Source organism: Crinia signifera, chromosome 2 (genome assembly GCF_055691185.1).
Source record: "Crinia signifera chromosome 2, ASM5569118v1, whole genome shotgun sequence".
Classification (NCBI taxonomy): domain Eukaryota; kingdom Metazoa; phylum Chordata; class Amphibia; order Anura; family Myobatrachidae; genus Crinia; species Crinia signifera.
In genome coordinates, this window is record NC_139218.1 from 320661593 (window position 1) to 320678276 (window position 16684).

Sequence of the window (16684 nt, forward strand, 5' to 3'; positions counted from 1 at the left end):
CTGCAGCATTAGCTTCAGTAGAGATTCCAAATTCACATCAGTCTCCGCACTGTAGGAACCAAGAAGATGCGTCCTTGTTTATACAGTCTTCCTGGGGCCTACTGTGCAAGCTAGTTGGGTTGGATTCCTGGGGCGCTGGACACGATTTAACCCATTTCCACTGAGCTACTGCGATCTAGGTTTTCACAGCAATAACCCAGGTTGTAGCAGCAATAGAAAAGGGGTGTAAATGCACACCTTTGTTAAACCATGTTGCACTGCATGCAAGTCCGATTTGAATAATCTAAATTGCAGTGTAAAATAAAGCTGGCCACTAATTGTTGGTTACATGCAGAAGCAGCAAGGCTGCATGTAGAATAATGTATTTGCAACCCATACATTGCAAAAGGGTTTTTGCAGGTGCGCAGTTACTTGTTTTCTTGTCTGCTTTATTCCCACCTCAGGATCAGCCCTATGTCCTTTATTTATTCCCACCTCCAGCTGGGTTTACTGAATCCCTGAGTAGGGGGATAGGCTCCTGTCCTGGAGATTCCTCATGTTACCAAATTGTATTTTTTTTTTTTTCCCAACTTGGGTGTTCTATGCTTACTCTGTCCCACCACTTTCTGTTTCAAGCTTTGTTCCTTTGTTCTCGCTAACGGATGGTCTCGCAAATGGATATTCACAAAACAGGTTGAGTGATTTGGGATTATTCAGTTGCTTCTCTGATGTACAGAATTCAAGCCTTGTCTCTGATCAAATGCTCTTGTTGCTGGGGAGTTTTAGGTTTGGCACTAGACAGGTTTTTCTTTTATTCCAAGAGATATAATGGGATTTTAGTTACTTGTTAAATGGTTTTGGGAGAGCTTGCTATAAACCCTCCATGAATGCCTAGAGATCTCTCGTGATGTCCAAAGTTTAGAAGGAACTTCTAGATACCCTGATCCTCTATAGGATGGGCCAGGATGCACCATAGTCAACTTAAAATTGGATGATACCTGATAGAGAGCCAATTAAAGGTCTTCAGACCATGCAATCATACATTAAAGTAATATCTTGAAACATTGTCTGGGATGCTGGTCAGAGAACGCTGGTTAACCTAGGATTACTGGAGGACCGTCATCTGCCCAGCATTCCAGCCAAGGGCAATTTAGGCAAAAAATATCAAGGAATCAGTAGGCATCTACTTAATGCCTTGATTTTCTCATGATTCTATACCTATTTCAACTGGTGCCAATGTTTGTGTTTCCTCAAAATAGTTTTTTTTTTTTTTTGCATTCCCTGGATGACAAAAAATGTTTCATACAGAAGACCTTCACATGTTGTCAGTAGGCTTCTCAAAAGGTCCACACTGGGCTATTATGCCCAGCATGTATGGACATCAATGACCGCTGTCATCACTGGGGGGAAAGCTGCTCAGTACATACACGCTAAGCGGCTTTCCCCCTGCCTGTCTCTGTCAGCAGAGGGCGGAAGCCGCCCACAAAGCCACTCATCTGCAGGTAATACAAGCAGATGAGAGGCTTTCCCGGCGATGATGCGGGAGCGTGCATCACCGCTCATTGCCGGGCCATACACACTTGGGTGGCTTTGAGCTGAAAGCCGCTCAAACTTGTTTTATGTGGCTTTCAGCTCATAATCACCCACTGTGTATGGGCTTTAAGCAACAGACATTCATCTTGGAATTCTGTACAAAGCCAGAAAATTCGTTACTCCTAAGAATTTTCAGTATCTTAAAATACTTTTTTGGGGGTACTCAATCCCAGGGTGAAAAAAAATCCAGTATTGGCGCAAACCACGTGGATCGGCGAAATTGCAAATCCCGATTCGCCCCCAAAAACGTATATGGAATCAGCAAAAAATGGACTTAAAAACAGGCAAAAAACTCCCGTGACTGAATACTAATCACCAATTTTTCACCTGGCCCAGGACCTTTTGTCTGCTTCTGTGAGAGAACTGAGTTTTGCAAAGCATCATCTTCTGTTCTCCTCCAGAAGATAGAACTTTTCAACAATTGCAGACTTTTAGCAGAATTACATTTTGTGACTAGCAGTCAGTTTCCAGGCATGTCCAAACTATGGCCCTCCAGCTGTTGCAAAACTACAAATCCCATCATGCATTGCCATAGTTTTAGCATTCTCTAATAGCAAAACTGTGGCAAGGCATTATGGGACTTGTAATTTCACAACAGCTGGACATGACAGAACTAGTCCATTGCTGTTTTATAGTCAGTGTTGAATCGCAGCAAATTCCTCACCTGATTTGGTGGTGTTTTGTGGGGTGGGGGATGGTGTTGTCTTGACTACTTCTACAGTACACTGTATGTTTGACAGAAGTTCTATTCTATTCTTTGCTCAGTAATTTTTATTACGGCTTTGAAAATCTACTCATACAATATGGGTCTGGAGTGGCACTGGTGAAAAGAGTTAAATTATTGATAATCCCGTACATAAATTTGATTCAACCAACATAATTACCACTGATACTCAGTCGATTAGTGGTGTCTGGTTGGTGGTGCTCCCAAAAGTGTTCAGCATAACAACTGAAAACCAAAAGGGGTCACAGAGTGTCAGAAAGGAAGAACAACCAAGGCTTTTTGGGGCACACTTTACTGATGATGATTGAACAATTTTTAAAACATAACTTTTATTGGGTAATTCATGCTAAAATGTAGGTACGTCTAATTAAATCAATCGGACAATGCTCAATGATCAAGAAAATCTTACAACAGTCAGTGTTCTTGGCGAAGTTATCAAAAATAAAAATAAAGGCAAGCTCCACTGTTCAAATTTGAAAATGATCTAATACAAATAAATCCTAATAGTTTCAATGCCTGTTAAGATAATGTATGATTCCTTTGGTGGAGCACGGAGATCAAGGGCGCTTGACACTTATCCTCTGCTGATTTAAATATAGTCTCATTCCCGGTGATTAATATGCGTTGAGTATAAAAATGGAGTGCTCCCTCAGTCAGACAAAGGTGTATCTGCTGTCAAGGTTTGTTTACAGCTACTGGTATTGCCAATTGGTCTCCCAGATAGATACTAACCAGACCATTCACTGCTTAGCTTCTGAGTGCGGGATGGAGTTCAGGCGGACCAGTGAAGTATGGCCGTACTATACCAAGGATGAGAGTACCACAGTGCCTTTTAGTAGGAAGCCAAGGTGTGCTTCTGCTTTTTGTCCAGCAAGGTCAAAATCACCCTGTTGCTAGTTTTGCATTGCAGGGAAATCTAGAGGTACTGGGGACAAATAAGAGTCACAGTAGATAAGTATTTAGAAATGAATGGGTGGGTATCTGCTGTCTACCATCAAACTTAAGTGTCAAATGGCAGATGAGAGTGATAAGGGTCATAGATTTATCCAGCCGGAAAGAGAAAATTTGCTAGGAAATGTACCTTGTTCCCCACTGGAGAGCAGTATAGCTGGTGTCAGGACTGATGTACCTGAACACCAGGCCGTACTGGAGGGTTAATTTGCTGCGGGATGGTATTATGTCTACACACAGATCATATCCATTTATATGCAGTAAACGTCCGCCATTAATGGAGAGATGGTTTTGAAAAGATCCCTAAATACACAGTGAAATATGTCTGATGTGTTTGGTAGCATCAAATGTCTGGTATCGGTAACACAAACAGTAAATATAACATTTAGGTATCTTCTTACAGAAAAAGATTGAGATGCTGAGAGATTAATATATTTACGTGGACATAATAATCCCACGAGAAAATCCCAAATTGTACAGTTAGAATTGTATGGTGTGTAGGGTAATATCAGATCTCCCATGTAAGTAACTTATGCAGTGAGAATGGCATTTCAATAGCTTCCTGTAGAGGGCAAGAGAGTCATAAGGTATACACCATGTCCTGACTTAATGAGTGCAGGCGTGATGACAATTGGACCCTTAATGGAGCAAAAAGAATTACAATAGTCACCACATTAATAAAATGGTTATACTCTGCAGCTTTCACTATCCTCTGGTGCTGTGCTGCTACAGGCTGAGGCGATGCTGGCAGTTACTATGCCGGTCGCAGAGACCGAGTCCACACTGCCTGTACCTGCATTCACTCGGTGAAGTGCAGGGGCAGTCTGTGGTCTCCTTTTGAAAATCTGACACAAATACCTTGGATGTCAGGAAATTGGATGGCCTCCTGGTCCTCTTGATGCCTACAAAAGTGATTGGCCGGCATCCAAAGAAAGATTTCTGTGTGATCAATATGTAGATTAACGTGTAGTAGGAAAACTGCTTAGCGTTAAGGCCCATTCTACCAGATCAGTGTAGTCTGTACCCAGGGTCGAGTGAACCACATGGATTGACAGGGAAAACAGGATTTTTTTTTAATTTTACTAGTTAAACTGAATAAAATTCACACTCACCGCCGGACACTACCTGCCCACACAATTCCTAGTAGTTCATGGTGTGCTGCATGATGGGTATTTTGAAGTACAGTGAGCCTGGGGGGGGGGGGTTTTATTGATTTGTTTATCTCTTCCAGATTCCTGTCTATTGGAGTCACTAATTAATAGCTCTGTTGGGCGTCACATGCTGGCTGTCGACATGCTAACGTTTGCAGAAATACCAATTTCCATTATGTAGTTTGTATATTTGTGTGTAATGAGCAGAATTTGTTACTGCAGTTGACTAATTGAGATAAGGGTTATATGTATAATATTTGTTTGGCAGGGTTCCCCATACGGTTTCTAAGTCTTCAAACCAGACAGAGCAGTCCAGGTAATATTAAGCTCCTATCTCTTGTTTCACTAACTATGTAATTGTATGCCAGCTTGCCTAACTACTTCTGTGCAAATAATAGAGAAGAGCTTTTTATACAGGCTAACAGTAAGTGTGGATAATATGCAATGAATGGAAATATAAATTAGATCCGTATATGTAGAGTATTTGTATGCACACTAACAAAATATCTTATTTACTTTTCTGATGAGCTTCTGACTATTGAGCTTTGGAATTTTGGGGGCCCATGTACTTCCAGAGAGATAAAGTGCCAACCAACCAGCTCTTAGTTGCCCTTTTTTAAACACCTCCTGTAACATGTCAGAGGATTGGCTGGTACATCACCAAACCCAGCCAACTCATCCTAAGCCACTGTTACATGTTTACATTCTACCACATCTGTGTCACCCCTGTCTTTCTGCCTGCCCTGCCCTTTAATATGGAAGCTCTCCCGACCAGAGTACTCTTTCCTTGTGCTCTTAAGGTGCGTACACACGGGGCAATATGATCACTGGCAATATATTGCTAGCAATATATTGCTCAGCAATCATATTGCCCCGTGTCCCGTTTTCATCTGCGACCAGAGATGGTCGCAGATGAACATTTAAACACTGCTGGGTGAAGAGGCAGGGGATGTCGTGCTGGGTGAAGAGGCAGGGGATGTCACTGGTCGGAGGAGCATGTTCCTCCGACCAGCGACCATTCAGGGGCTGAAAACGGGAGCGCGCACCCAGCTTTATCGCTGGTGCACACTCCAATCACTGGCAATATGGTCGCTCAGCGACCATATTCCCAGCGATTTCAGCCCCTATCGCCCCCGTGTGTACACAGCATTACTTAAACAGTCTCCAAACTTCCTTCGATTGCATCTAATCTCATCGGTTCAATACCACCGTAATACTTAGTATATACTGCTGATGCAGATAGGTTTATATACCTTGTACATGTCCCCTTCTGACTTGAACTGTAAATCGCTGTTCTTGTTTATGAACTCTGTAGCTGGGTGCTGCGGAATTCTTGGGGTGCTATATAAAGGATAATGGTATAGCAGCCCTAAATTACCTCACTGTGTGCATAGTTATGTTTGTGCTATATTTCGGAGCAAACTGCCTAGGTAAAGGATGTTCCCTCTTCATTCCATGTGCTGCAATGCAGGCCGAGGTGAAACGGGTATGGATCATTAGGTCTACAATAAGTTGGTTGACACACTCATTGAAACATGGCCATGCTTCGGGCATGGTGCCCCGCTACGCTCGGTGCACTATTTTATTCTCCCACCACGCCCTAGTAGATGGCAGGACATGAAATACAGCTTGTTGGCTCAAAAACCTGTGAAAAAACCCATGTTGACCCTTTGTTGTCCTTGCCCATGTCGATCTAATGATTGTGTCAACCTAATGACCTGTCAACCTTTCTGTATGGCGACATAATGGTGTTGACCCAATGCTTGTTGACACAATGACAGTATCCCGGCTAAACCCCTGCGTGGATAGACTGCAGGTGTTGGCAGAATTAATTGGGCCAGTGTTCTCTCTTGTCTATGGACGTTTTTTCTTCTCTTCAGTCCTTGCAAGTTATGTAGGAGCTCCTCCGGTGTAGCAGATTTGTTCTAGAGCACACGGACAGATTCCTTAGGAGGGAATTGATTGACGATCAATGTGGCTTTGTAGGCTTTCGGGGGAATACCTGAATACCTTTTCTTTCTTTTTTTTTCCCCCCTTTGGTTATGTCCTGGTTATCCAGAGACACCATAAATCCCGCCTCCCAGTGGTTTCTATATTAAAAGAACCTTTTCACATACTGATCAGGCAGATATGTCTATCACAGGACGCAGTGGTGGTACTCCAGTATCACTGTCGGTCATGGTTAACTTCCCTGGATTGAGCCTTCACCAGAAGCTGGCGATCAAACCTCTTGACCTTCTCAATCTAGTACCTGGAATTCTAAGGCTAATTCTAACCAATCCCTATTAGTTTCTGATATCCTGTACCTACATATTGGTACTGGGGCACTTTCAGCACCCGTGTAATGACCCATATAATGGCTTGAGCTGTGGACCACAATTTCACTTAATGAAAATACCTCAGACAAGATGAAGGTGGCTGAAATGCAGATTGAAGTAATAATGTACAGATGGTTTTGTGGAATAAGGCAGGGCTCTTATGTGGTTTTCAGATAGCTACAGTATAACTGGGTGAAATCAGGTGACGTTGTCATGCCATAGTTGTCCGAATAATTAAACTTCTTGCATAGAAATCTGCACTGTGGTGGAGGGCAGTTGATATTGTATGCAGTGTTTTCATATTTGTATTACTATTATCACTTCTATTAGAAACGAGTACCTAGGGCTCTAATTAGTGGCTTCTGTTGTCGTGTGTTTTGAATAGTATGTATTCACAAAAAAAAAAACCCACCAAGAAGACATTTTGAACAGTTATACTTCCTCACCAACCTGTGTTTCTTTACCTGCTCAGAGCGGTGGACTCAAACTCTGGAACAAGCCAGGAGTCAGAGGAAAATGTTGCGAAAGCTTCACTAGAAAAGGAGGCTTTCTTGTGAGTGCTTGTCACACTATTTACATATACAATTCATGGTTTTATTTGGATTGCATTTTATCTTATTTATTTCTCTACCGTCCAATGGGATACTGGGTTGTATACTATGGGGATAGAGATCCTCCACAGGAGAGACAGGCACATTAAAGCTTTCAGTGTGGGTGCACTGGCTCCTCCCCTCTATCTCCCTCCACTAGTCAGTTTTAGAAAAATGTGCCTCAGGAGAGGCAGTGCTTTCTGGATGCTCCAGAGTTTTTCTTAAAATTTTATTTAGTTTATTATTTTGGGACGCTGCTTTGACCAGGCAGCTGTCCTACTTCGAGGGTGTCAGGGGTAGGGTCAGTCCCCGGCTCTGAGGCTTTAATTAAGGCCATTAGGGAAGTGTTAGAGCTTCCTATGGAGGAACCCTCTGAGGGAGATTCCTTTTTCATGACCCAGAGGAAACAGCCGGTGTATTTTCCAGAACAGGCTGAATTAGAAAGAGCTTATAAAGGTGCTTGGCAGAACCCTGAAAAGAGGTTCCAGCTTTCAAAGAGGTTCACAAATGCGTATCCCTTTGATCCTGTTGGTAGGAAGAAGTGGGAGGAACCGCCAGCGGTGGATTCCTCTGTTTCCCGCCTTTCAAAGAAGGTGCTGTTACCAGTTCCTGGGGTGTCTACCCTCAAGGATGGTGCAGATAGGGGACTTGAAGCAACACTTAAGTCTATGTTCACGGCCAGTGGGGCTTCACAACGCCCAGTATTGGCCAGTTGCTGGATGGCTAAGGCCATTTTTACTTGGTCCACGCAGATCCAAGAGGGTTTGTTGACGGACATGTCCGTGGCTCAGTTAGGTGAAAACCTGCGTCACATTCAAGACACGACACGGGTGCTTTGTGAGGCACAGAAGGAATTGGGCGCTATAAACGCGCGGAATTCTGCAATGGCCGTGTCGGCTAGGCGGGCTCTGTGGTTGCGCCAGTGGGTGGCTGATTTGGATTCCAAGAAGTGTGGAAAGCATACCTTTCACAGGGGAGAGGCTCTTTGGTAGTGAGCTGGACGACTGGATTTCTAAGGCTACTGCAGGGAAATCCACGTTCCTCCCATCAGCACCCACTCTGGCAAAGCGCCCTTTCACTGGTCCCTCCCAGCAGTCCTTTCGTGGGTCCAAGTTCCGCCTTAAGGCCAGAGGTGCCTCTAATGCTAGCCGAGGCACTAGAGGGAAATTCAGGAAGCCAAACTCCTCAGGTCATCAGGACCGTTCCACCGCCCCTGCCGCTTCCAAGCCGGCAGCATGACGGGGTGCACCCACCACAAGACTGTCTCGAGGTGGGGGCCCGACTGTCGCACTTCAGCAAGGTGTGGGACGCCTCGTGCCTAGATTCCTGGGCCAGGAGTCTTATTTCGCTAGGCTACAGGCTGGAGTTTGCCAGGCTCCCTCCTCGACGCTACTTCAAGTCGGCCCTCCCAGCCTCCTTCAGGGAGCAATTCACAAGCTCCTCCTGTCCAAGGTAATCCTACCTGTACCAATACAGGAACAAGGTCAGGGTTACTATTCAAACCTGTTCCTTGTCCCCAAACCGGACGGTTCAGTAAGGCCCATTTTGAATCTGAAGTCGCTAAACCCCTTTCTGCAGGTGTTCAAATTCAAAATGGAGTCGTTTAGGTCGGTGATTGCCTCCCTGGAAAAAGGGGAGTTTCTGGCCTCTGTAGATGTCAAGGACGCCTATTTGCATGTCCCAATTTGGCCTCCCCATTAAGTCTTTCTAAGATTTGCGGTGGGAAACGGCCATTACCAGTTTCAGGCGCTACCCTTCGGGCTGTCAACTGCCCCGCGCGTCTTTACCAAGCTCATGGCAGAAATGATGGTCCTTCTCAAGCTCCAGCGGGTGAATGTCATACCCTACCTGGACGATCTGCTGATCCAAGGCAGGATCGGAGGAGGCCCTGAGAAGTGCGTTAGATCTGACTATGCAGGTGCTGAGGGACCACGGGTGGATTTTAAATATACCAAAATCCTCGTTGCTCCTGAGCCGGAGAATGGTGTTCCTGGGTATGACTCTGGACACGATGGAGCAGAAGGTGTTCCTGCCGGCCAAAAAGGCTTCAGCTTTACAGGAATTGGTAAGAGAGGTCCTATCAAATCCTTGGGTCTTGGTGCACCTCTGCCTGAGGCTATTGGGCAAGATGGTTGCTTCATTCGAAGCCATCCAGTATGCCAGGTTCCACTCCAGGACTTTTCAGCTGGATATCCTCACGAAGTGGTCAGGATCCCCCCGGCAAATGCACAGGAGGATTTGCCTGTCTGCGCAGACCAAACTCTCCCTGCAGTGGTGGCTAGATTTGCCAAATCTATTGGCGGGTCGCTGCTTCCAGATACAGGACTGGCTTCTGATTGCCAGTCTCAGAGGCTGGGGAGCAGTGATACAGTGAGTCCGCCTGCAAGGCCGTTGGTCTCCGACGGAATCCATGCTGCATCTTACTTGGAAGACTTTTGTCCTGCTGGCCTCAGCCAGCCGGGTGTCTGAGCTTGGGGCATTGTCTTGTAAAAGCCCTTACCTGGTATTCTACGAGGATAGGGCAGAGCTCAGGACCAGGCCGCAGTTTCTGCCAAAGGTTGTGTCCGCATTCCACCTGAACCAACCTATTGTGTTTCCTTCCAGCGTGGTACATCCTGATATACCTCTCTCTTTGGATGTGGTACATACCCTCAAGGCGTATGTTAAACGTACGGCTAGAATCCGGAAGTCGGATAGTTTGTTTGTGTTGTATGATGCGCAAAAGAAGGGCTCTCCTGCATCTACAAGGACCATAGCCCGGTGGATTCAATGCACGATACAACAGTCCTATGCATCGGCTGGGTTGTCCCTTCCTCCAGCGTTGAATGCCCATTCCACCAGATCTGTTGGGACTTCTTGGGCGGCTGCCCGAGGGGTCTCGGCCCTGCAGCTGTGCAGGGCCGCAACTTGGTCAGGGAGTAACACGTTTGTCAAGTTTTACAGATTTGACACTCTGGCCAGGGAGGATTCCCAGTTCGGACAAGCGGTTCTACAGCCGACTCTGCACATTCCCTCCCCATTCTGGTAGCTTTGGGACCTCCCCATAGTATACAACCCAGTATCCCATTGGACGGTAGAGAAAATAGGATTTTGGGTACCTACCGGTAAATCCTTTTCTCGTAGTCCATATGGGATACTGGGAGCCCATCTCTGTGCGGCTTTCTGCTGTAAAGACACTGTTACTAACACGGTTAGGGCTTGTCATATATTGACCTTCTTCAATGATTCTTGGTGAACTCAAAAGTTGTTATGATTCACCTCTTGTTATTTTATTGTTTATTATTTTGATTTGGGTGTGCTGTGAGAATCTCACCACGTTATTGTTCACATACCTCCTCACATAGCTCTCCTTTGGCACAGTTTTTCATTAACTGACTAGTGGAGGGAGATAGAGGGGAGGAGCCAGTGCACCCACACTGAAAGCTTTAATGTGCCGGTCTCTCCTGCGGAGGATCTCTATCCCCATAGTATACAACCCAGTATCCCATATGGACTACGAGAAAAGGATTTAACAGTAGGTACAAAAAATCCTATTTTCAGTCTGTCCTTTTAGCTTAAATCTGTGAAAGTAGTTTGCCTTCTATATTTTTCTTGAAGTAAATGCTTTCCATTTATTACAAGTTGAGTTTTTTTTTTTTTTTTCTTTGCAAATAACCTACTGGGTACATCTGTAACTGAATGCCAATGATTGCTTGGCATTCAAATTCGGTGCCTGAGATTGTACACAAACTTTGGTTCATTTTTTAAAACCTTGTTTTCATACACAAATTAAATAGATTTCTGTGTATTTCATGTGTTTGTGTTTATACAACATAAATGCAAGATGCCTCATTGAAATATAAAAATATTCTGACATGGAATAATCCATTTTCCAAAATGCTTCTGGTCCCGAGCATTTCGGATAAGGGATACTCAACCTGTATTACTATTACTTAGCTCCCACAATGTATGATTTTACATGCCTATTGGGTATTTTGAGTATTCAAACTCTGATTCCAGTTAAGGCTTTTATTCATCCTGTCTTTAATAATAATGACTGGTATGTAATGGGGTATGGATCACAAGGTTGACATTAATTAGTTCTACCATGAATGGTTGAGAATGAAAAGGTTGACAGAAGCACTACATGCTTGTCTGTCGACATGCACCCCCAATTAGTGTAACACATGGCTCTCGGCACACTTTACTGTTCTAAATTGTAGTCCATGTGGATTTTGCCCATGTTGACCTAGACACTGTTTTATTTTTTAATAGGGTTACCTTCTTTTTGGAATGTAATGTCTGTGAAAGGGTTCAGGCCCCCCCCCCAATATCTAGTATAATATATGTCCGTTAGAATGACATGAGAATTTCTATAAATCTATGACTACTCTTCCTTTGACGTAGGAGAGCTAAAGTTAAGGTTCCTTTGTAAACCACTGACAAAGACTTTATTTTTTTAATCACACACAGCAGTGTCTGGATATGAGACTTTTTTTTTTTTTTTTTTATATTGTGTGCGACTGAGTCTGTGCCACAAAACTTATATTGGAAAAAGTTGCAGCTGCTATGTTGTCGCACTACCTGTAGAGATTCAGAGACCCCAGCGAGATGTATGAAGTGAAGAAGTTGCCCATGGTAACTTACCAGCTACTATGTATAGTTTTATGAAATGCACTTGATCGAGGTTTTATTCGAAGCTGCTGATTTGTTGCCTCAGGCAATTTATCCGCTTAATTTTATTCACTGCTTCATACATCTACACCTGTGACATATAGAAGTGCTTCGGATCAAATTAATCCAGTGTGTGTCCTGCTGCATCCTAGCTGCGTTACATTGCCACTAAGACACATTTTCAGCAAAAAGACCCTAGATACTGAGTGACGTGGAAGCTTGGCCTCGAGAGGGGACATTTGGCGCCTCTGCAGCAATGATGTGGGAACATATCTGTAGCAGCTTGCAGTTGCCCACTGAACAGAACACTTGTTTCTCCTTCATCCACTAGGTGTCACTGGAGTTACACTGGGGAATAGAAGGCGACCGCAGGGAGCATGGGCACTTTAAAATAATTAATACATGTGACCAACTCCTCCCCTTCTACTTCCCCTCCCAGGCAGTCTTAGATCGTGCCCAAAAGGGAGCAGGTCACATTTGGCTCATCTCCTGGGCTTTTTTAATATTAGGGCATAAAGCAGCAAGTTTGCCTTTGAGGACAGGCAGATAGTTGCTGCTACTATCTGCCTGCGACGTGGGAGCCTGCCGGAGGGAGCCGGCTGCTGCTCATAGGGTTTGCGCCCGGCTCCCTGGCTGACAGAGACCACCGTCTCTGGAGCTGTAACGGGCGCCGCTCTCACGCAGCGTGCACCCGATCCTCCCCCAGCCCCACCGCCGACGGCATGGCCGCAGCACTGTGAGTATTACCCTGCCTTCCTATTAGAGGAAGGTCAGGGACACAAACGGCGGTGCAGCAGAGGGTTTTTTAAACCTGGCGCCATTATGGGTGACGGAGCTGCCAGGCGGGGGGCGGAGTTACCGCGCGGTACTTCCCAGCAGCCTTGGCATACCCCAGCGTTCCTGCAAGTCGCGGCGGCCATCTTGGACATTTGGCGCCGTTTGAACACGCTGCTGGAGGCTCCATAGTTGCGCTGCAGATCTATCCTGACTGCAGCTGGGCGATTCCTGTCCCCTGGTGACCGTCCTGCTGAACGCTCTATCCGGTCTGTGAGTTACAGTGGGGATTAGAGCTAGGTGAAGACAGATTGGGCTGTGTCTCAAAATTAGAGCTATAGCGCTCTTAGGTATATGCCATAGCGCTGTACAAAGCTCTGTGACAGCTCTTTACTTTCACTGTCTCTCCCTTCCAGCATAATATATTGCTGCCTATCCTATACCTACTTTCTGTAATCAGTTTGCTAGTGTGTGGTGATTGCTGGGTGTTCTGTTGAACCATGGCAGGGGGTAACTCCAAAAAGGTTACTTGCAAGAAGTGTGCAGTTAAATTTACACCTTCTCAGGAGGGAGACTCTGTATGTGATAAATGCGCTGCTTTACCCCCAGCTCCAGAGTCCCCCGTGCATACCCCTGTTTGGGCATCACAATTAGCTGATGTGATGTCTCATTTAGCTGGTGAGCTCTCTGCTGCTCAAAAGGACAGAGAAACTTCCAGAACTCAACAGGCTTCCTTGACTTCTGCTGTGCAGAGTCTAACAAGGGCCTTGACACCAGCAGATGGCGCCATTGCTTCATCTTCTAGGCAAAATCCCCCTCCCTTACTCAGAAAAAGGGTATTACAGCCCTCTGGGGATGCTGGAGATTATGATGATATGCCTGATCTGGAGGAAGGCGAGTTTGCCTTTCCAGATAATGGTGATGATGATGATGATGATGACGATGTGGAACCTGAGCCTCAGGTGTTAGGCACACAGGAGCCGGCATCAGCCACTCCGGGTCTGGAAGACCTTATACATATGGTAAAGGTTGCCTGCAAGGTGTCAGATGACACAGATATCCCTGCTCGTCCTTCTTTCTTTGGGAAGAGACAAAGGCAGTCACCCACCTTCCCCCCAGCAGAGGAGTTGGATGAACATATTTTGCAGGCTTGGAATCATCCTGATAAAAAATTCCAGGTACCTCAGAGGTTCCTGGCTGCTTATCCTCTTCCACCAGACGGTAGAAAGAAGGTAGAGATACCTCCTGTAGTGGACTCTTCAGTCTCACGTTTGTCCAAAAAGACGGTTCTCCCGGTTCCGGGTGCAACCACTCTTAAGGATACTTCTGACCGAAAGTTGGAAGTAACTCTTAAGAACATTTTCTCAGCAGCTGGAATTATTCAGCGTCCGGCCCAGGTCGGGTGCTGGGTAAACAAAGCCATGGGGGTATGGGCTTCTCAGATCCTAACAGAGGTCCGTGAGGGCTCTGACCCTGCTTCTATTGTTCAGCTGGCTGAACAGATCCAGGAGGCATCCAATTATTTAATAGAGGCCTCTTCTGACGTCTGCATGGTTGCAGCCAGGGTTTCGGCCTTATCTATTTCAGCTCGCAGAGCTCTCTGGTTGCGCCAGTGGCAGGCTGACGCAGAGTCCAAGCGTGCTGTGGAGGCCCTGGCGTTCAATGGAGAGGTTCTTTTCGGGCCAGAGCTCGACAAGTGGATCTCCCAAGCAACTGGGGGTAAGTCCCACTTCCTTCCCTCAGCGGCTCCTCCAGCTACACGCAGGACCCCTCAAAGGCCCTCCTTTCGGTCCTTTCGGCCTTCGACCAGATTCAGAGGTCGTTCCAGAGGCGGAGCCCCATCTAGAGGCTCCAGAGGGAGAGGCAGAGGCGCCTCGGCAGCCGTCCAGGAGCCCAAGTCCTCCAAGCCAGCCGCATGACTGTCCACGGTCTCATCTGGGGGATCCCAGAGTCGGGGCTCGACTGCTGTCCTTCTGTCACATCTGGCTGCAGTCTTGTCAGGACTTGTGGGTAAGGGATCTGGTAACCCAGGGCTACAAGATCCATTTCAAATTAGTCCCCCCAAACAGGTTTTTCAAGACCGGTCTCCCAGTCTCAGGAGACAAGGCGCAACTCCTGTTGTCAGCAATAAACAAGCTGCGGACAACGGCAGTTGTGATTCCAGTACCCGAGGAGCAGCGTACTCAGGGATACTACTCCAGTCTCTTCCTGGTGCCGAAGCCGGACGGCTCGGTAAGACCTATATTAAATCTAAAGGATTTAAATCCGTTTTTAAAGGCGGTCAAATTCAAGATGGAGTCCCTGCAGTCGGTGATTCAGGGACTGGAACAGGGAGAGTTCCTGGTATCTTTGGATATCAGGGATGCATACCTGCACATTCCCATCTGGCCCCCTCACCAGGCCTTCCTCCGGTTCGCCATACAGGAACATCATTGGCAGTTCCAGGCCCTGCCATTCGGCCTCTCATCGGCCCCCAGGGTCTTCACCAAGGTGATGGCGGTGATGATGGAGGTCCTCAGGGCTCAGGGAATCACCATTATCCCCTACTTGGACGATCTTCTTCTGAAGAATCGCTCGAGGGAGGCTCTGTTGTCCAACATTCGGGTCACTCAGGAGACTCTCATCAGGCATGGGTGGATTCTGAACTTTGCAAAGTCTCAGCTACAGCCGTCCCAACGCCTTCTTTTTTTGGGGATGATTCTCGACACCCAGCAAATGAAGGTTTTTCTACCGCCCGACAAGGTTCAGTCCCTGCAGGTCCTGGTCAGGTCGGTCTTGCGACGGCCACAGGTAACGGTGCACCTTTGCACCAGACTCTTGGGGAAGATGGTGTCCTCCTTCGAGGCGGTACAATATGGCCGCTTCCACTCGCGCCCATTCCAGTTGTCGCTCCTTCACCAGTGGTCGGGGTCTCACCTGCATCTTCAGCAGCGGGTGACCCTGTCTCCTCGAGCCCGTCTGTCTCTGTTGTGGTGGCTCAACTCCGAAAACCTGCAAAGGGGCAGGAGGTTCGGCATATGGGAGTGGACTCTCCTCACCACAGACGCCAGCCTTCGGGGCTGGGGGGCGGTAACACTGGAACACCAGTTCCAGGGGTTATGGACGAGGCAGGAGAGCTTACTCTCCATCAATGTGCTCGAACTCAGAGCGGTCTACTATGCTCTCTTGCAGGCGGGAAACCTGCTGCGGAGCAGGGCAATCAGAGTTCAGTCCGACAACGCCACAGCCGTCGCCTACATCAACAAGCAGGGCGGCACTCGGAGCAAAGCGGCGATGAAGGAAGTAAGCAGGATCATCCTCTGGGCTCAGAACCATGCTCAGGCCCTGTCAGCGGTGTTCATCCCCGGAGTAGACAATTGGGAGGCCGACTTTCTAAGTCGGCAGCATGCCCACCAGGGGGAGTGGTGCCTCAATCCTCAGGTATTTCAGTCCCTAGTACATCGTTGGGGCTGTCCGCAGGCGGATCTGATGGCGTCCCGCCACAACTTCCAGCTCCCAACGTACTTTGCGCGGACCCGAGATCCTCAGGCCGCAGGAGTAGACGCCCTGGTCGCCCCTTGGCCGTTCCGGTTCGTTTACCTCTTTCCTCCCTTTCCGCTGATACCTCGGGTATTACAGCGCATTCGCAGGGAGGGGGTAACAGCGCTTCTGATAGCGCCGGATTGGCCACGGCGCTCGTGGTACACCAACCTGACGGATCTTCTAGTCGACGAACCGTGGCCGCTACCTCTTCAGGAAGACCTCCTCAGTCAGGGTCCCTTCATCTACCCAGATTTAGGACGTCTACATTTGACGGCGTGGCTGCTGAGAGGTCCATCTTGAGACATGCAGGTATTCCGAGGGCTGTGATACCTACCATGAGGAGGGCCAGGAAGGAAGTCACCTCCAAACACTATCATCGTATTTGGAGATCCTATGTGGCGTGGTGCGAAAGACGCAGAGTACCTGCTA

General features: G+C 47.1%; 1 protein-coding gene across 7 annotated transcripts in view; it reads left to right on the plus strand.

Moving 5' to 3' along the window:
- The window catches only part of ANKRD52 (ankyrin repeat domain 52), a 79711-nt gene that overhangs the window by 30425 nt on the left and 32602 nt on the right, over nucleotides 1-16684 (plus strand). For 4 of the 7 annotated variants that reach the window (XM_083169141.1, XM_083169147.1, XM_083169148.1 and 1 more), the window contains exons 15-16: nucleotides 4667-4714; nucleotides 7189-7269. The exons of 2 other annotated variants lie outside the window; for them this stretch is intronic. In XM_083169141.1, coding sequence (XP_083025267.1) covers nucleotides 4667-4714; nucleotides 7189-7269 — 129 coding nt within the window. The remainder of the gene's footprint in view (nucleotides 1-4666; nucleotides 4715-7188; nucleotides 7270-16684) is intronic. One more of the 7 variants, XM_083169143.1, reaches the window with a different exon arrangement.